The following is a 21,017-nucleotide window of genomic DNA, read 5'->3' as shown; positions in this document are numbered from 1 at the left end:
GAAATTAATGAAACCAGAATGCATTGATTTATCCGGGATGATGATGTGTGTGTGTGTGTGTGTGTCACACAAGGCCTGAACAGCAATAAAGAGAACAGCCTGGTCGACATCTGCTTAGAGACAACAGATAAGTGTATCAATGTATAGTTTGTTTTTTTTCTCTCTTCCTCTGTCTCCATCCAGCAATCTCCTATACTGTGCGGCGTAATTAACAGTCAAAGACGGCCCCCTTAAACCACTCCCAGCATGGCTTTGCATTCCATCTCCTACTGTGCTGTGGCTGCTATTTTCTCCCTCTGCTCTTTATGGAATCTGCAGCATATTCTGAAGCTTGCCTAGAGCGCAATTTTGGATGGGACCATTGTGAATCAACAGCTTGTTTGGAGCTGACTGTGAGTCTTCACTCATGATAGCTTACTTGACAACTATTACTTAACTCACATTTGTAAAATATCACTTGATCAATAGTGAAACAACCACTGGCAAATGGCCCAAATATACAACGTACAATTTCAGCTTTTTGTATGTTCTACACATATTGAGGATTGACAATAAAGTATACCATACCACAACATACATATTGGTATACATCCCATAACCTGGTACATCTATTCACTAAGTTAATTTTAAAACATGACATCATGCCAGGTGTTCAATATTTAATGGTCAAAAGACTATTAATGCCTGGCACCATCCACACATCACTCTGCTGGTTCAACCAAGGCTCGCTAGCAAGGTGACCCTGAATCCCAGTCTGTGTGAGCGTGCACATGTAGTTGTGTGTCTGTACTTATAGTCATGCATGTGTGTGTACGTGTGCTCAATCCCTGTAATTAACACCAGCCATTAATGAAGTCCAGCTGCTCAGCAAGAGGGCTGAGTGCGAGCCAAAACCTGCCACAAATCACTCTCCTCCTACCTCTGTGCTATCCATCCTGTCCCTCATTCAGCTTAACGTTCGTAAAGCTGATTCCCTTTATTACATTCCCGCTTTCTTTCTTTCATTTTTTTTTTTTTTTACCTCGCACAAGGACGAGAGGTATTACATGACACAATTTGTTTTGGATTATTTGTTAGTTAGCAGCATGACACAAAACATACAAATTTCCATGAACTGAGGATTTCAATAAAGTTGTTTTTAAAAAGTTACAATCAACATGAAGTGTTCCAGTGAAACAACAGCAGATGAAGATGCAGCTCAACTGACTGCTTCTCTAGTTTTTAATGTTGACTACAAGATACAGAGTCACTATTGTGTTCATTTATATATTATGTACTTTGATGTATGATAAATTATTACTTAAAAAAGGCATATACACAAATAAAACCATGCAAAACAATCTAATAATACACGTTAAAAAATGACCATGGGAGGTCTCCACTTTTTCCAACCTACGCAGTAGTTCCAATTCAAAAATATCAAACCTATTACATAAGAACATGTATCGAAGAAAACAGTGATTCCTAACCAGGGTGCCGTGGCACACTGTTCCTTGAGAGATCACCAAGGATCCCCCCTAAATTAATTATAAATTACAAATGTATCTTTGTTCATCTACCTATGCCGCGTATCTGCCCGTTGCCATTGAATGCAACGGGATAAGCCATTGCTACCTGCGAGTACTATCTATCAGGTTTGTGCTTAATTAAACAGGACCAGCCAATTTGTGAGTACATAGAGACTAGATCAATTTTTCAGTAGTTCCTACATTATTCTTTGGTCGTGTGGCTTTTATTGTAAAATGGGTGCCTTGACTCAATAAAGGTTGGGGAAGCAATCGAAGATGGCATCTACGGTCTGTATGCCCCCCTATTCTATAGCGCTGACCCTCATTAGGGTTGTGAGAGAGCTGGAGCCCATCCCAGATGATTTTGGGTGGAGCGGTTGCTAACCCATCGCATTCACACGACAAGAAGATGACATCAAGCAGAAGAATTACATTGTTCACATTTAAAAAACATACAGTATTTAAACATACTGTACCTGTTCCGTATCACCAAATCATTTTAACTACACTGCTCTGTATTTTTATCTTTTATATTCTTTTGTAAATTCTGTTTATAGTGCGGCGGCACGGCGACCGTCTGGTTAGAGTGTCTGCCTCACAGTTCTGAGGATCGGGGTTCAATCCCCGGCCCCGCCTGTGTGGGGTTTGCATGTTCTCCCCGTGCCTGCATGGGTTTTCTCCGGGCACTCCGGTTTCCTCCCACATCCCAAAAACATGCAAGATAGCTTAATTGACAACCCTAAATGGCCCGTAGGTGTGACTGTGAGTGCGAATGGTTGTTTGTTTGTATGTGCCCTGCGGTTGGCTGGCAACCAGTTCAGGGTGTGCCCCGCCTCCTGCCCGATGATAGCTGGGATAGGCTCCAGCGCTCCCGCGACCCTTGTGAGGAGAAGCGGCTCAGATAACGGATGGATGTTTATATTGTTTGATTGATGTACAGAGACCGTGAGGGCCTCGAAAGGCACTTATAAATAAAACGGATTATTATTATTATTATTATTAAAAGCCTAAATTGCAATAGTATATAGAGACAGATTCTCTTACACACAAATGCACACGCGTGCGCACACACACACACACAGTGACTCCCTACCAGCTGTGACAGATGTGCCTGTCATGGTAGAAAATGAATTCGAAATAGTTAGCAAATTAAGCAGCAAGGTAATTGTTGCTTGGCCTCTGTTTATGAAGCGCAAAAAGGCGAAGCGCTTAGCAAAGGAGAAGAGCGACAGCATGTTTTGTGCACGTGCGTGTGTGTGTGTAATTGTTGTTTCACAGTTGGTGCTGCCACATCTGGATGGCTTGAGTCTAGCGCAAGAATACAAAGGGGGAATTCAGGTAGAGTAAGCTATACAGTAAATATACAGGATAGTACACTCTCAGGAAACACAGGTACACGTATTGCAAAAAAAAAGACATCAGTCACACAAACCGCACTACTTTTATCTACAAGTTTCGAAAAGTGGTGTGTTTGTACAAATATCCTCCCAGGTACCCATGTACACACACACACACACACACACACACACCCTCTTGTTTACACACCAGACGACTATGTGTTCCACTGACTTTACCGCTCATGTCTCTCCTGTCTATTTGTCAGTATGTCCTATTAGGTTTCCAAACAGCTTGTAATGACTGGTAATAAACAGCAGAAGAAAGAAGTAAATCAAGCGAGAAGATGACAAAATGAGCTCTCCGGGGGGTCTACATGCTCCCAGTTTTCAAGACACAACATGCACACACACACACACGCTAACACACAAATGTAGATGCTTATAACTCTGCATAGGTGTTAATGCCTGATGAAACTATTCTCTACCAGTGTAGCTACAGTTCCAGTTTACCTTTAATGCTAGCAATTATCTTGGCACTCACAGATCAAGTGCATATGGGTCAACGTACAAGTGACCATTTCTTGTAGTCAAACATTTTAAACACAAGAGTGAATTAAACACACTTAACGATAAATATATCATCAAGATGGCAATTTTTTTCACAGCAGAATCTCAGATCTTATTTAATTTACAATCAGTCCCATGATCATCTCATCTTTCATCCTCCCCATCTTTCTTCTCCCCTTCATCTAGCCCTCTGTGATCCTCCCTTCCCAGTCCCTTGTCCCTTCATCATCACTACCTCCCTCCCTCCCTCTGGTGTCACGGCTCGCTGGCTCCAGGTGGCGAGGGAAGAACGGAAGAAGGGAGGAAGGGACGTACGGAAGGATGGATACATGGATGATGGCGGAACGGATGAAAGACATGAAAGGGGGGGTTGTCATCTGCTCCTATGTTCATACTATCACGACACAGACCATCAAAAGATAAGACAACAACACATAACGACAGTTAGACCTCCGAGTGTTGGGGCGACTTTAGCAAGAATGTCGGTCGTTTTCAAAATGTTACATCCTAAACCTCTCAATTAATTGCCTGCCGCAGTGAGTGCAATTGGGGGTCAGTGTGTAAAATGCTTTTAATGCTTCCATCTTCTAAGAAATAACAACTCATTTAAACACATCCACAGAGACATTTCCTGTGGTGTTTCAAAGTCTCTCAGACTGGACGCTTGTGCCTCTGATGGGATTAGCCATGTTCCTTAAGTACCTTTTTTTCCCTCCAGTTTATTTAAGACTTTAGTAAGCTTTGATACTTGCTGTTGAGGAACGTTGGCAAATCTCCCCACGCTTGTTGTGATATCAATTTCGTGTAAGACTGGTGAGCCAAAGTGTTTTCTTAAGTACAGAGCATTAGTGAAGTCACACACCAAGAGAAAAAAAAGGGCAGATTAGTCTAAGGCTTATTAGTTCAGGTGCGGCAGGGCAGAAGAAAACACCAATGTGTTTGGTCAGTAGCACAGACACACACACACATGCACGCACGCATGCGCAGACACACACACACACACACACACACACACACAGACGCACATGAATGAACCGTGCACCACATTATCCACCTCCTTTCACTCTAAAAGCTTCTTACGCGCCTCATTAAGTCTTCAGCGACACAAAGTAACCAGGCCAGACCTGGCTTATTAGGACACACACACATACAAATACACAGTATATTGTTCAGTGTATTCAAGCACAAGTGTAAAAAGAAGGGTATGTACAGAGGACACTGAAGCATGGAGACACCAGCTCTACAACCGCCACTAGGATGGCTGCTTAGACAGACATTACTAGTCTAGCGCATCGGCGATTTCACTGCAGGCTAATAGACTGGTTGACGACAGGTTGACTGCCCTGAATTGGCAACCACATGGAAAATAGCCTGCTGGTTTTATTTAAGGGGCTTAATTCCCACATAGGGTTTCATAAAAGTGAAAGGGGGATCGACTCCATTCAACGTCAAGTCAAGCAAAAAGCTATACCGGAAGGATACACCCAAGAGCAGCGATTCCCCACCAGGATGCCGTGGCACACTAATGTGCCGTGAGAGATCGTTAGGGATGTCGTAGGCAATGATCCAATTTTACATAATTTGGCCGAAAATTATCTTCTTACTACTTGCAAATACAGAAATTTGTTCATGTACCCATGCCAGCGACATGTAGTGAGAGGCAGAACAATTAAATGCTTGTCCATCGGATGGCAGACAGTACAATAAACGTGGAACAGAATAAGTCATAGCTTCCTGAAAGTATATCAGCTTTGTGCTCAATTCAACACTGAGTCAATTTGTGAGTAGATCGTCATTATTTCTATATTCATACTTTTTGTGACATTTTTATTTGGTGGTGTGCTCTAAGATTTTTCCAATATAAAATGGGTGCCTTGGCTAAAAGAAGGTTGGAAAACACTGCCCTAAAGTTCCAAGTGATTAGGAACTTATCAGTCGAATGTGATTAGGTAAGGATAGCTAATGTTAGAACATTAATGAAAATAGGTATGTAACTGGTAAGCCTCAGATCCAGGTGAGTGGACAGCCAAATACAATTAATTGTATGTGTGTGCGCGGGTGTGTGGGTGTACGGACTGGGAGGTACAATGAATCTTGCAGCTGGGATTGGGAGAGTGGACGTGAGGAATAATTGTGCCAAAATGTGTCCAGTACCCTAACCCCCCTCAATGTTTTGATGTTTCAAATGAAACATTGCCCCTTATTGCAGTACTTTCATCATGCAGTGTGGTTTAAATTATGATAGTGTGTCATGCTAAAATTAGGCATAGCAAGTCATAAGCTGTCAGTGAGATGCTGGTGGGCGGGCAGTGAGGCAGCGAAATGCTTGCTGCCTTGCTCAGAGTGGGAGACAGAAAGGGGACAAACCTTGCCGACAGGTGGGCTCTTCTACAGGCCATCCCGATGGCAGGTGGGGTTGGGGAGAACGGAGGAGAGAATGGGCACGGTTAGTTATACGTACTGTTAATGTTGTGACTGGGGGCAGAAGGCAAAGGATTTTACCATGATGACTGACTTGAGGACTAGTCATCCACATACAGTCAATTATGGCCAAATGAACAGTGTGAACTATTGGAGAAACGTTCTCAAATTAACATCGAAAAAAAAAGATTCCTTGTTGAAAATTAGCTAATACTGACAGTAAAAGGTTTTAGTCTGAAAAGAAAGTGCATGCACTGAGTTACTGGCTCATCAAAAAGCTATGGTCACAATCAGTATGCTAATTGGTGACTTGCACTGATTAGCACCAGCAGAAGTGTTGCTCAGTATGTGGTCACAGAGTGCGCGTTTGGAGCAGACATGACTTCATGTTAAGCATGTGTATTACAGAGAGAGGGAGAGAGGAGGAACGAATATTAAGAGTGTGTTTACATGTGCATGAGAGGTCGGGCCTCATGCTGGGGAATTCAGACTGAGGTGATTAGTGGGACATTAGCGGCTGCATGCAACACTCGGAACGTGCGGTCAAAGACTTGGTTATTTGTGTACGTGTGTTTGTGTGTATTGACGGGCAGTTAAAACTTTCAGTAGCGCGCAGAATAATCTTGGATCAGTACCAATTTGTACTCCACCTTAGTAGAAAAGAAACATGTTCATAATGGCATTGAGAAAAATTTGAAAATGATCATTAAAAAGCTAAAGACCAATTGTAATCACTCAGCGTTTGGCATGCAGAGGCTCAATTTTATCTTGTCTTATCGAATGACTTTTCCTATGCAGTCAGAAAAATAGAATGTAGAAACGTAAGGGTAATTCTATTTTAATGTGGTAACCAACAACTGGTTTGAAAGCAGTTAGGGGCCATAAAAAGACATTAAAGTATAATTGAGCTCTTTCTGAATTGCCTGTACTTAATTGTAAATGTACCTTCTTTTTAAACTGTATCTGCAAAAAAACCTTTTGTATTAGGTGTTGGCTTAAGCCACAAAGGCTGCCCTACAAGTCACACTTGAGCCGCGAGGATTCCTCTCTGGACACACACACTGGACCTCGTATTCCGCTATCTGCCCGAATGTTGTTCTATCTTACTCTGGATCTGACAGCGTAATTAACAGGGCCGCAGGGGGCCTCATGTATTACCCATGGAGCCATGTGACAGTCACATTACCGGCCTTGATCTTTTCTCCACAGCCCGTCAGAGCTGTGATATGTACAAGTGTGAGTTACACGTTTTCTGTGTCTTTTTTCATCTATAGGAGGGAGTCGTTATCAGTAAGTAATTCTTAAGGTGTGCGTGAGTTTCTTAATCAGACTCCGGCTTGTTGGGTGGAGGTTACAACCCGTGCGTGAATACATGATTATTTCACTGCTGAGTGACAGGTCACTGCCAAAAACTGATATTTCAGCACCAAAATGCTTATTGCTTGTACCAAACGTGGGCCAATAACGTGCTACTGAGGTAGCCAGAAAGAACCAAGTCAACCTACAATAAAAACCATCGAAATACTTTCAACATCATTCGATCTTGTGGTCTGCTTCCCTGATAGGGACGTGACAAATGTAATAATAGGAACTGTGCAAGCTTCCCAGAGTAATCTGCTTCAGTTTCATAATTACTCTGTGAGGCTTTCACACAATTAACGTTAATTAACCCAATACTACTACAATCGTGTGTGTGTGTGTGTGCGCGCGCGTTGGGGTGGGGGATATCAGAGCAAGATCAAATAAGAAACAGGAGTAAAGTTATGAGTGACAAGATAATGGCGAGAGACCAATGGTTGTGTTGTGGGTTTAGAAGACTAAAAATAACCAAACGAAACCAACCTTGCACTAAGGCGGTAAAGAGTCCGTCCGCCACACAAGACAGAAACGGACATGAGAAGATGTCATCTAGGTTTTAATGAGTGTTGTGAATCAGGGCGTGTATGGTTGTGTGTGAATGGGTGTGTGTATCACAGCGGAATAAGTAAACGTTACTGCATAGCATAATGGGTCTACAACTCTCGTCATGTCTCCAGATATAACTGGATGACATTGAGCGATGTCAGCCAACGAACACCCACAGCTTCTTTCACGCACTTTTTTTTCCTTGAGAACCAATCATGACTCCACCTTGTTAATCTCTATGACGACAGAAATGCTATGGCAGCAGTTTTAGTGTCTTCAAGCAAAGGTCAGCTCACACAAGAAAAAAAACAACTAAACAATAGTCTTCTAGCCACTGAGGACATTTTTGCTTAAACACCCATGGACCTTAGTTAATTTATCAAGTAATTATCAGGCTTCGCTTCCTACAGCAGTGCGGCTATAGCTTGCCAAGGTTCAACAATGAAAACGATAGCAGTCTTTTTATACATTGTCAACTTTAATCTTCTCAAACTGAAGGTTGAAACCCAAAATGGGATGCAAGTCAATTTTTATTCAGTTGTTGATTGTCAGAGTAAAATGCTCGAAGCTATTTTATTGATCATCGAGCAGCCAAAACATTTCTTAGAAAAGGGCTTTTTGTGTTCTTTATCATTAGTTACTCTGAAGTATATGTTGATTTTATCGCAATAAGAAAACGTTTGAGTACAAGGAGGAACTAAATTTTTATTTTAGGTCTTGAGCCGAAAAACATTTGGGAAACACTGGAAAAGTGTATGTAGAATTTAAAGCACTAGCAAAACCTGTGACATGTCAAACACTTAAGATGTCGTGTGTGTGTTTCTGCATTTGTGTGGAGTGTGAGTGTGTGTGTGCGTTTGTGTTTACACAGCGGAAACATTGTGGCAATAATAGACAAACACAAGAAACACAAGAGGGTATTAATTTTCATTCATTGTCACCTGGCCAAAATGATGTGACACACACAAATACACATTCCAACACACACACATACAGGGACACGCACACGCACACACACAATGGAAATGATAACATAGAAGAGAAGATGTGCCTCACTCACCGATCATGTGATTGGCAACATGAATCTGGATCTCTCGCTCAGTTTCAAATGTCATTTGGCACTTAATACACTGGTAGGTCTTTTTCTGTGAAAAACAATCAAAATAAAAGGTATTTAATGAGTTAAATTTTCAACACACAAAGTCTATAACAGAAGGAAGACTTAAGTATGCAATGTATAGTGTTGCTCATTTGAACAACTTGTCAATAGTCATATTTGTAGTCAGGCTAAGTCACTCGTGAACATTCAAACTATTGCAGGGTTAAGCAATAAATATTAACATCCTAAATTGAAGCAGAATCCCTAACACGAACAGAATAAAGGAAAGATGTGCATACAGGAGAGATATAAAGATAATACACAGTTGGACAAACAAAGCTAGAAAGAAGCAGAGGGCCTGTTTACTCATTCATTGCACACAGCAATTGTTCATGCACAAACACTTAAATACACAAAGGCGCCAATAGCACCGTGTCTGTGCCGTTTGCACCTTGATAGACATGCATCCACACGTACACACACCCAACCACATTTTGTCCTCTCTGTGCTGTCAGACTATTCTGAAACAAAGGTGGAGGAAAGATAGGGGGTCCCTGAAAACTGCCTCCCACCCACACACATACACGAGCACGAAAAAAACCGCGTTGAAACACAGACATGCGGCAGGTCCCAAGGAGCCTGACTGTCAATATCAAGTAGAGCACACAGCTCCCATCCTGCCACTGCAAACCCCAGCCACAGGAGGCGGTGGGCAACCCTCCCCCCATCCATCCATCCATCCATCCATCCCTAACCCACCCCACCCACCACCACCCCCTGCCCCCGACTCATGCAAGCAAGCTGCAGTCCAACGCAGTAACACTTCAGCTTTGGAGGAAGTTCCCTGGCCGCATGACATCACCTCCAATATTCCCTTTTTAAATGTGGTATGTTTTCATATGAATTGGACTGTGTGCATTTGTTTTTCACACTATTTTAACATGTGACAAAATCACTCACCTTAGGTGCAGGTGAAGCCTCCGCCTTCTTCCCCGCTGAACTGGTTTCAGGGCTGACCTCAGGGTGATCGGTCTGCACGTGACTCTCTAAGTCCTCCAGGGTTTCAAACTTCACCCCACACTCGGGACACCTGAGCCCAGACACAGGCTTCTCTGCCTGCGTGTCCCCGGGTGTGAGAGCCACTCCTTGGTTGGGGCTCTGCCCGTTAGTGCCCCTGATGGAATTGAATATTGGATTTTCTCGAGTCATGTTCAATTAATGCAAAACTGCAAAAAATAAGTCCAGGATCACCGGAAACACTCAGTTATCCCTTTTACATTTGAATGAATGCCCATGTGAGCCACCACTCCGAGGCTTTACACTGAAAACATTGGAGACTGGCAACAAAAGGTGAATGAGAGAAGATTTCAGCCATGATTTCCAGGTATTTACATCTTATTCTGATGCAAATCTCAGAAGATAGCATTACACATTACGCATCTTGCTGAGCAAAAGTATTAGGACATACACATTTTTTACTTGCACTATAACTGCATTCAGGCTTTCATCACATCCTCTTTTAGTTGTTTTTTGACGTAGCAGGTTACTCCCTTAAGTAATGGGGTTTAAGTCTGGATATTGACTTGGATGCAAAGGTTTGTTGCTGCCATTGCGTCATGTTCTAAGTTTTGTATCACACTCCAGATTTGAAGAGCAAGAAGTAAAACCTGCATTTTTGATCCTGTCTCATATTGATCTTATGTCTTTGTCAAACCCAAATGTTTTCAGTCCAAAACAAAATAGAGGAATTGGCCCCATTGTTTCAACACCTTTGAAGGGTAATGTATGTAGCCAACTGTGCAGAGAGAGTGTGACAAATTCCTATTAGTACTTAACTGCATTATTTGAAAATCTTGTATTAAGAATATCAATGATCAAGACAATGGATGTTGCACTAACTATAACACTCTACAGCACTGTTGTTACTCATTACCTGCTCATGCAGCTGGCACAAAGTCCATAAGGCAGGCCGTTGACATCCAGCTTCACCAGCTCTCCTTTGTTCTTAAACTCCTTTAGGCAGAAGGCGCACTTATACAGCTTGTGATGCTGCAGCTGCCCGTTGGGGGAGGAAGAGGCGGAACCGTTCCCTGCTCCATTCCCAGAGCCCCCTCCAGTTCCTCCAAGACCAGAACCAGTGGAGAGTTTCTGCATGTGGAAAGTGCCGTGGATCTTAAGCTCCAGGGTCGAAGTGACGGTTTGCATGCAGACGACGCAGCGGAAGCCCGTGAGGGAGTTTCGGAGGTCAGGGTGCATCTGGCAGTGCTCTATAAACTCCTCCTCACTGTGCAGGGGCATCTTACAGATTCGACAGGTTCCTGTGTCCAGACTCTTACTGTGGGTCACCTGTGAATGGTAGAGTGTACGTTATGAGAAATATGTCATGATGGCAGAGCACAATGTCATGATCATGATGCACCAGGAAATAGTAAGCATTTAGGTAAGCAGATTTTACTTTTTGAATCAGACAGAGTGGTTTTAGGATAAAATGGGTACACGCTGACAGTTAGCTAAATAAATAAAAAGAAGCATTTTTTTCAACAAAAAAAAGTGAAGCAAAAATGCATATGAATATTGGTTATGAATGATTTGCACTTAAGATGGAACGCGTCTTGTCAATCTTTGCATATACTTGTACTGTATCAGGCTATGAGCAGCACTAGTATACCTTGTGTTCTGTGAGGGTTAATAGAGAGGGGAATCGTTCACCACATATTGGACACATGTAGTGTTTGGCAGGGCCGCGGTGAGTCTGTGCGTGCTCGCGAAGCCCGCTCTCAGAGAAGAATGTTCTGGAACAGACGTTGCATTTGTGGTTCCCCTTGATGAAGTCGGCCTTCTTTTTTCGAGAACCTGGTAATTTGGTAAACATTCCCAATTGACATTCCAGAAACATTATTGTGTATACTTGGAAACCTTACAATGTTTACCAAAAATGAATCTGATTTAAGGTTGAAGATAACAAGCGGTTACCAGCATCATCCTCTCCTGGTCGGATGTTGTGGTCACGCAGCCGATGGTTCTGAAGAAGGGACTCCATAGTGTAGGCGGCTCCGCATATGTCGCAGGCATACATCGGCTCAGAATTGTCCAGCTCCTCCTCACCTCCGCTGGCTTCGTGGCTGTTGGCCGTATCTCCTCCTTGGCCTCCTCCTACGCCGGCTACGCTGTTCTTCAGCAACATGTTCTGGAGGTCGGCTTGTTCGGCACCCGCCACTGTCGTTCTTTCCACTGCACTCGCACCTCCTCCGCTCCCTCCTCTTTTGACCGACTGACTCAGTCCATTTGGGGTGCCGTTCTGGCTACTGCTGCTCCCCGTGCCACCCCCGTTGCCAGTGATGTTGCCCCCGTCAAATATGCAGTGCTTCTCCCTGAGATGTCTTTCTAACAGTGAGATCGCATGGAAGGATTTGCCGCAGAAGCGACACGTGAATCTCTTGCTGTGAGTGGTGATGTGACACTGAAGCTCCACCTCCGTTCCAAACGTCTCTCCACAGAAGATGCACTTCCTGGGCTTGAGGCCTTTGAGACAGAAACCAGATTACAGTGTAGAACAGTACAGACTTTTGAGGATTAGTATTATTGTTACTACCAACTTCTAACAATGTACCTGTATAACTCTTTAGACATCACCAAATAACCCCCAACCTTATCTACTGTCAGTTTAGTCTTTCATTGGAAAATCACATATTTCTATGTTGAATGTAAAGTTCGGACTATGTCCCAACTTTTTTCCCAAGCTTTAACTTCTGCGGTTTAAACAGTAATGTAGTTTCTTGAGAATTTTCCCGATAGCAGAGGTTATCACCTATTCTTAACTTCTCTTTAACTCCCCAAAATCGTGTTTACTGTTCATACATTTCTGATGAGCTTTCTAGAAGTGTTAACCATATACGTTTTCAAAACAAATCTGCAAACATTGAAGCATTCTGATCTGCTCTGCTCAAGCGCACACCCACATAATAACAAAAACATGACAAAATGCCTCTGTTTTAGTAATTGATTTGATATGACTATTGAAAGTCAGGTCGGAATCTATCAGTACACCAAGGTTTCGGACTTGGTCTTTGTTTTTTTAAAGAGAGTGACTCCAGATATTTACTAACAGCAATCCTCTTTTCTTTCTTGTCAAAAACAATTATCTCAGTTTTGTTGTGGTTTAATAGAAGAAAATTTTGGCTCATCCAGTTATTTATCTCTTTTAGACAGTGACACAGCACCACAATTGAACTGTAGTCATCTGGAGACACTGCTAGATATAACTGTGTGTCATCTGCATAGCTATGATAGTCAAAATTAAAGTTCTGAAGAATTTGACCCAAGGGTAGCATACACAGGCTGAACAGGAGGGGTCCAACAACAGACCCTTGAGGGACCCCATAGGTCACTGCCATTCAATGAGATTGAACACTTCCAATGGTTACAAAATAAGTCCTTTCCTCCAGGTAGGACCTGAACCATTTAAGGACTGTTCCATTTAGTCCTACACACGTGTCCAACCTGTTCAGCAGTATATTATGATCTGCTGTAACAAAAGCCGCACGGAGATCCAACAACACCAGAATTGACACCTTTCCCGAGGCAGTATTTAACCTTATACCATTTAGCACTTTGATAAAAGCAGATTCTGTACTGTGATGAGTTCGGAAAACCTGATTGAAATTTGTCAAAAAGTCAATTTGAGTTCAAGAAATTGTTGAGTTGATCAAAAATAACTTTCTCAACAATCTTGGCTATGAAAGGGAGTTTTGAGATGGGTCTATTGCTTGCTAACATGGAAGTGTCCAGCGTTCTATTTTTAGAAGAGGCTTAATGAAAAAGCTGTGGATTTTTTTTTATTTGATTTTATTTTTTTATGGGTGCAGCTTATTCAGTCAATAGACCCCATTTTACAGTGTGTTTGTGGAATCACCCCAGTAATCCGCTCTAATTGTATACTGGCAGGTGTACCTGCTCCAAGCCCTCCAGGGAGGCCTGACCTCTGGCCCACGTGGTTATGTTTAACGTGGATCTGAAGTTCTGTCTCCTTCCTGAAGTCCCAGGCGCAGGCTGTGCAGCGAAACAGCTTCTTTTCATTGCTGTGCTTCACTGCTAGATGAACCTGAATAGCAAAAAATCAAATTCCCTACACATTTACTTATTCAGACACGTTAAATTTTATGAAAATGAACATATACTGTTGGTCCTTCACCTGTATTGAGACCTTGGAGTCAAAGACCTCCTGGCAGAGTGTACAGTGGTACAGCACAAACGTGTGCATGTCCAGCAGGTGCTTCTGCAGGTCATCCACAGAGGAGAATTGCTTGTCACAGCTCTCACACATGTACTGAGTCAAAGTGGTCATGTAGTGCACAGTGAGGTGCTGCAGCAATGCCTCCTGGGACTCAAAGTCCTCTTTGTTACACTGGGGGCAGGACTGGCGCCTCAGTAGCATCTCCAAATGTGACTTCAGGTGGGCCTGGAAGCCCTCAAAGCTGGCAAATCGCATATCACACTGGTTGCATGGGTAGTCCCCGTTGCTCCCTATGGAAGGCGTGGAGTCCCCTGCCAGTCTGTGGCGTTTCGGGGAGGAGATCTCCACATCAGAGGAGGTGGGGCTTAGGTCAGCCACCTTTGCCTGTCTCTTGTTGTTAGCCAATGGAATGTTCTTGTGGTTCTCCTTTATGTGCTTGGTGAGCTTGAGGAGTGACCCAAAGATTGGAGAATTGGTGCAATACGGGCAGGAGTAAACCTATGCGAGGAAAATAACCTTTTAATGTCTTTAGAGAGCAAAAGCATAAATTGTTTCAGTAAATATTGCAAGCTCACATATATACAGTATATCTTTCTAGAAGATATACTTTATGACTCCCACAAGGGAAATTAAGTAGATGATAAACTGATCAGTTGGAGTGTATTTGGCAGCCTAATGAGAAAGCATCTCATTGCTAAACAGAGGAAGAGAAGGTGCACTAAACTCACATGAACTGCTCATACAAAAAAAATATATAAAAAAATTGTAAGATTTTGTATCTTTTTCCATTTATTTACCTCCATGAATGATTGGGAGGCGGGCTGTAGCACGGGAGACTCTAGTTTGGCCACTCCTCCCCCAGAGGCTGCCCCGCCCCCCAGAGCCGAGGTGCAGTGAGTCTGTTGAATGTGTTCAGTCAACGAAGACTCCGTCAGGAATCCCATGGAGCACTGGTTGCAGAAGAAGGCATGGTTCCCCTCTAGGGCAAGGCAGCACAACGCTACTGTTACGGTGTGCGTTTGAACATACTTGGCCAACAAAGAGCATTCTGATTCTAACAGTTACAATGAAGTATCATAAAAAAATAAAGTAAAAAATCTTCCATGTATCCCATTGGAGTCCTATAGACTATACGTTAGTAGATTTACAACTGGAACACTGATTTCTTGGTGGGCATTTGGTGAAAGTTCCTTGAATGACAATTGGGAAAATGAACAAACAATTTATTGAAATTTTTTTTTATTTCTCTCAATGTCATAAGCTTCTTTTTTTTTTTTTTTATTCCAGTGCTGCACTGAAAAGCCATAGCAGATGTCATGCTGTTCTTCTCTCGACTGCTGTTGTGGGCTGAATGTCTGTCAAATAGTTTGTAATTTTCAAAAAAATGGTTGTTGCCTCTGCAGCTAAGTTGTGCACTCCAGTTTGCCTCAATTGAGTCAAGGCGAGTTTAGTGAACCATCAATTGTTAACGATCAGTTGATCTATTAATATGCCCATCCCATCTTAATGATTGTGTTTTTCTTACCTAATGTGGTGGATCCTGCCATAATCCCACCAGGAAGACAGTGAGACACTCTAATGTGTTCTTGCAAAGAGTTAATGTCTCCAAACATGTCAGGGCAGTAGTTACAATGGAAGGCTGTCACATTGGTGAACTGCAGAAGGGGAAAGGCTGCTGATGCCGGGCTTGCGGTTCCTCCACCGGAACGGTGAGCTTTACGCACATGTTCATTGAGATTGTAGAGCGTTGGCAGTGTGTCCAGGCACAGCTGACACGTATGGCTCTGCTGTGGCTTGTCAGCATGGATGGTTTTTAAATGGATCTCTAACACTGCTAGGCTATTGAAGTCTCTCTTCGAACAGTAAGGGCAAGAGTATGTCACTTTAGTCCAGTTTCCTCCTCCACCTAGGGAGGTGGACAGTTAATATAGAAATATAACAGTATATCGACGGGATCATGTAAACGCAACATCAGACACAGCTGCTCAAAACATACCTCCACCTGGATGCACTAAGCTGATCCCTATCTCTTCCCCACTGTCGTTGCCTCTTCTGCGGCCACGTTCACTGCCATGGCTGGGCTTCAGGGTCGAGTCAGGGGTGGATCCTCGCTCCAGGCTGGCACTGGAGTCTGGAGTAGCGGAACTCATTGATGCAATGCTCCCCAGCGCAGGGTCAGGGCTGGCAGCACTGTGATTGGAAGAGTCAGGCTGGCGGTGGCTGTCGAGGTGGCAGTAGACATCCTCAACAGAGGGGAATTGTTCTAAACAAACAGGACATCTGCAGAAAAAAAAGCAGACATTAGCATGCTTTGTACTGCTTCCTAAATGAAGACAGCGGAAAGCAAGGCTGTCTTGTACTTGTGTTTGCGGTTGGCGTGCTGCGTGTCAATATGAGTGAGGAGCGAGGCCTCGTCGAGGAAGATCTCAGGACAGTGGATGCATTGCAAGTCGGCTCGGTCGGACAGCTGGGGGTGCCTGGTCAGGACGTGTTTCTCTAGCTCGTCAGTTTGGCTGAACGTCTCCTCGCAGTAATCACACATGTACAGGTCCTGCTCCAGGTCAACCTCTCCACCAGCTCCCTTTTTGCCTCCGTCCTTCTCGCTCCTCAGCGCAAGGTGCTCTCTGTTCTTGCGGTGCGCCTGCAATAGGAGTAAAGCATGTAAAGGTCTTTTAAAAAAAAAAAAAAAACGCTACTTCAAATATGGTTTTTCATATAACAAGACAGTGTTGTATACCTGCATGTGGCTCTGCAATGATGAAGTGGAGGAGAAGCCTCGTTTGCACACGCTGCACTTAAATGGTTTACTTGAGCTACACGTGTGGATTCACAAATTAGACTCAGGTGCTTTTGATCAGGTGTATATATATATATATATATATATATATCTCAAATGCCTAATATATGAGAGATGTTTACCTATGTGTCTTGAGATGGATCTTTAGATGGTCAGAGCGGGAAAATGCAGCTTCACACTCTTGGCAACCATACTTCTTATCTCCTGTATCAGTTGACAGATTGAGAGGGGATAAAAAGAACACTTTAGTCTAAAAAAATAAATAAACGAAGAACTAATTTGAAACCAATTTCTTTCCCACTTATTTTCAATAGGGTCGCGGGTGAGCTGGAGCCTATCCCAGCTGATCTTTGGCAAGCGGTGGCGAGGTGGGGTACACCCTTAACATATCACAAGCCAATCGCAGGGCACATACTGTCTAGACCAATAACCATTCACACTCACATTTGCACCTGAGGACAATTAGTGCCTGGATCAGACGACAAGACAAATTTGGTATTTCACAATGGCCCTACGTCAGACTACTGGCATAAAATCTTGCCATATCTCGGGCAGACAGTGGCAACACTAGACGACATGTATTCCAATACCACCGCATCCCGTCTTTTACAATCACCGGGCTTTATCTTGTCAAATCAAACACTGTTGGAGAGGCGGAACCAGAAAATGTGACCGGATACACTCGTTATCATGGCGACGACAACAAGGGGGGGGGGGGGGGGGGGGGAAGAACTAAATGAGGAAAAACGTGTGGTTTTCATCACTGGTGCTTGGGAGAGGACGTTCCATCAAGGATTGCTTGAGGTATCTTCATGTACTTTTAATACAATGCGGTTCACAAACAGGCAACAAAACGTTATGTAGCGTCGCAAGCTAGTGCTAGCACTAACAGTTGTACGTAAACATGCCGGCGTTCTGTCGAATCATGCTGTAAAGCGCCGGTAAACATTGGTTTCTGGGCGTGAATAAATGTTGACAACAGCAAGCACGGGAGGCGGTGCGCCGGTCACAATACGCAATCCTATTGGTCGACGTCAAGGTGCGCTGTCGGAGAGTTGTCGTTGATATCTCATACTACAGGGAAGATATCCCAAAAAAATCAAGCATGCTAGACTTTTCATTTTGGCGTCATAGGGCTAGCGTAGGGCCAAATTGTTGGTCGTGGATTATGTCACACTAAAAGAAATTTTGTCGTTCCCAAAAAAATATGTCGGGCCCGATCTAGGAAATCGGCTGCGATAGCTAATCAGGCCAATATCGGGGCTAAAATCCTGAAGCCTGATCTAGGCCTTACGTGCATGTTTTTTGGAATGTAGAAGGAAGCCAGAGTACTCGGCGAAAACCCATGCACAGATAGGGAGAACATGCAAGCGTCACAGAGGAACCAAGATGTGCTAACCACGCTAAATTGAATGTGAAATTTTGTCAATTTAACATATTATTTTGTATGATTCAAATCAATGTCTTATGTTTCCACATTTCCATAATGTGCTTAAAAAATTGATGATCACTTCCATTAGTGGGATCACAACCAAAATTATAATAATAAAATAAATGAATAAATACTTTGTCTCTTTAGCAAAGTATAACAAACATGATGTGATTTCTGTGTCTACCTGTGTGAAGTTTGACATGGCGGTCTCTGCTCCTCTTGTGTTTAAAGAGACGGCTGCAAAAGGTGCACTTGAAAGGCAGCTTGTCACTGTGGATCTGCTCGTGGCGCTTCAGGTAGCTCAACCGGCTGTGGATGAGAATGGAAGAACCGGAGATGGAAATTCAAGTACTGTACAGGAAGTCCTCGAGTTACGACGCGCTCGACCTACGACGTTTCGACTTTACGACGCCCGTGCCTCGTCCGCCATTTTGTCCCAGCACCATAGTGTTTCTGCTTAGCTAGTGCATAGTGCTTGTCTGTGTTTTTGCCTTTTTCGCCCTCCTTTTTTCACACTCTCAGCAGTAATGGTAAGTACAGCATCTTATTTGTTTATTTTAATGTATTTGAGTTTCTTTATACTAACCTTTTCCTGCTCCGGTCACCTGACCGTGGTCGGGAGACGCAGGGTTTAACTCCCTTCTCTCGTTGCACAGCTGAGCTGGGTGGCGGCAACAATAAAGGCACGAAGCGCCGATTTGCTGCTTTAATGGCTTTATTAGTTCCTCTGCACATCTCAACGTCAACGGGTCCTCCGCTAATCGCTACTCTTCCCCGATCGCCGTCACTACACTTGCCACTGTACACACTCGCACCGTCGCGCACTCCTTCCTCCTTCGCGGTCCCGTCTCACTCACACATCGACGCACACGCCCACACGCACTGAGCTTGCTGTCACAATCACGTGGGACAATACCCGTAACAGAAGTATTTCGACTTTAACGGTGAAATCCGACTTACGCGGAAATTCGTGTCACGTCGCCAGCGTAGGAACGGAACTCGTTCGTAAATCGAGGACTTCCTGTACATGTGGGGTGCGCCAAGGGGTTTATTGTTTTGTTTTGGTGGTTATCAGTATTACTCAAATCAAATTGTAGCTTAAAGGTCAACAAGTAGTTATAGGAGCGTCACAACAAATTACAATGCCATTTCTGAAGTTCATCTCAAAAAGTGAAACTCATGTTAGAAAAATTCATTAAAAAGACCAACTCCTACCTAATTTCTGTATTAAAAATCTATTTGATTGTCGCTTATGTCCAATTGTCATTTCTTGAGAGGTTTGTGTTTTTAAATCAACATTACAAAAAACGTATCATGAAATATTTCTAAAGCTAAATAATGTGAGTTTAACTTTTTGAATTGAACTACTAAAACAAAGTGTTATCAACAATATCCTAATTTATTGAGTGTACAACATATGGTGTGAGCATGAAAAATAAATAGCATTCATTTCAAATCATTTAGCTCAAAGGTTATGTTGTGGAGCTACCTTATATTGCAACTCCCGGATATAATTTTAAACCCTCCAGTTCTGCTACCTATACATGAGTGACACATATTCATTTAGTTTAAAGAGACATCTCATGTTGAATTATTCAATTAAATTATTACAGCAGTCTTTTGGAAATACTTTATAAAATGTCTTCAAAAGAAAGTCTCTAGTAGACTACGATATCTGTCTCTGTAGTTTATAATATACAGGTAGATCTCAATAAATTAGAATAGTGTCAAAAGATGAATTCATTAAATTCATTCATCCATCAGTCATTAAATGATTTAATTTAGTCTAATTCAAAAAGTGAAACCAAATTTGCCATCTCTACAGAGAGAGAGAGAAATTAGGTGTTTAATGAATCTATGTAATGATGAGTACTGAGAAAACAAATGTGACTTTTCTACCATATTCAACTGTATTGAAATGTACCTGTAAGTTTATCCATGCAATTTCTGTTATTCGGTCGAATATTGTTTATTTGACTGTGTCAGTGGGGAGTCACATGTGTCAAGTTCGATACCTGAAGGACTTGTCGCAGAACTGACACGGGTATGGCAGACCCGCACCCCCTTCCTCCTCGCCGCCAGTGGCCATGCCGAGGTCACAACAGGCATCGGGCATCTGCGACGGCGATGCCACATCTTTGCTGGAGGGCGAGGAAGGCACCCAGGACAGCCCGGCTGGGTCGTCATCTCCGTCTGGTGGAAAAAGGAGGGAGATTGTGTTGTTGTTTTAAAATACTTCAGATTGATGAGCAGCGAAATAGGAAAAAGTACATAGCCGCAGGATTTCCCCCCAAAATTACAATTAGAGCACAGACAGAGAGAAGGGGTAAAACAGGGAGCATTAGAATGATTAAGAAGAAGTTACATCTTTCTTGGAAGGCAAGAGGCAGCCTGTGGGAGTTCTCAAATGAGAGAGAGAGGCTATAAACAACAAAGAATAAACACATTTATCCTGGTTACACACACGCATGCAAACACAGAAGGCAAATGAGGGTGGCAGAGATAAAGAGAAAGAAACGGAAGAAAGACACATACTCCAGCAGCAGCAACATCTAAATAGAAGGCTCCAAGAACTATGTATCCCCGGCGGGGCCCAGAAATAAGGACAGAGTGTATTTTCTCTCCCTTCATCCTCCCTCTGCAGCCATCCCTCATTCCATCCCTCCCCTCCCAGCCCTTCATTCATCCCTGAGGACCAGAGATCCGCCTCATCATATT

General features: G+C 43.1%; 1 protein-coding gene across 6 annotated transcripts in view; it reads right to left on the bottom strand.

The window, feature by feature from the left end:
• The window catches only part of znf423 (zinc finger protein 423), a 139,339-nt gene that overhangs the window by 52,685 nt on the left and 65,637 nt on the right, over positions 1 to 21,017 (bottom strand). For 4 of the 6 annotated variants that reach the window (XM_061774899.1, XM_061774902.1, XM_061774901.1 and 1 more), the window contains 16 exons: positions 20,315 to 20,492; positions 18,484 to 18,608; positions 16,990 to 17,071; positions 16,808 to 16,883; positions 16,431 to 16,711; positions 16,067 to 16,350; positions 15,596 to 15,976; positions 14,868 to 15,049; positions 14,029 to 14,568; positions 13,788 to 13,938; positions 11,811 to 12,359; positions 11,506 to 11,690; positions 10,771 to 11,183; positions 9,798 to 10,011; positions 8,799 to 8,883; positions 5,780 to 5,800 (listed from right to left, as the gene is read on the bottom strand). In XM_061774899.1, coding sequence (XP_061630883.1) covers positions 5,780 to 5,800; positions 8,799 to 8,883; positions 9,798 to 10,011; positions 10,771 to 11,183; positions 11,506 to 11,690; positions 11,811 to 12,359; positions 13,788 to 13,938; positions 14,029 to 14,568; positions 14,868 to 15,049; positions 15,596 to 15,976; positions 16,067 to 16,350; positions 16,431 to 16,711; positions 16,808 to 16,883; positions 16,990 to 17,071; positions 18,484 to 18,608; positions 20,315 to 20,492 — 3,747 coding nt within the window. The remainder of the gene's footprint in view (positions 1 to 5,779; positions 5,801 to 8,798; positions 8,884 to 9,797; positions 10,012 to 10,770; positions 11,184 to 11,505; positions 11,691 to 11,810; positions 12,360 to 13,787; positions 13,939 to 14,028; positions 14,569 to 14,867; positions 15,050 to 15,595; positions 15,977 to 16,066; positions 16,351 to 16,430; positions 16,712 to 16,807; positions 16,884 to 16,989; positions 17,072 to 18,483; positions 18,609 to 20,314; positions 20,493 to 21,017) is intronic. The other 2 variants (XM_061774903.1, XM_061774900.1) reach the window with 1 other exon arrangement.

The sequence above is a fragment of the Phyllopteryx taeniolatus genome, chromosome 5 (assembly GCF_024500385.1).
Source record: "Phyllopteryx taeniolatus isolate TA_2022b chromosome 5, UOR_Ptae_1.2, whole genome shotgun sequence".
Taxonomy (NCBI): Eukaryota; Metazoa; Chordata; class Actinopteri; order Syngnathiformes; family Syngnathidae; genus Phyllopteryx; species Phyllopteryx taeniolatus.
This window is presented reverse-complemented; position numbering and strand designations above follow the sequence as displayed.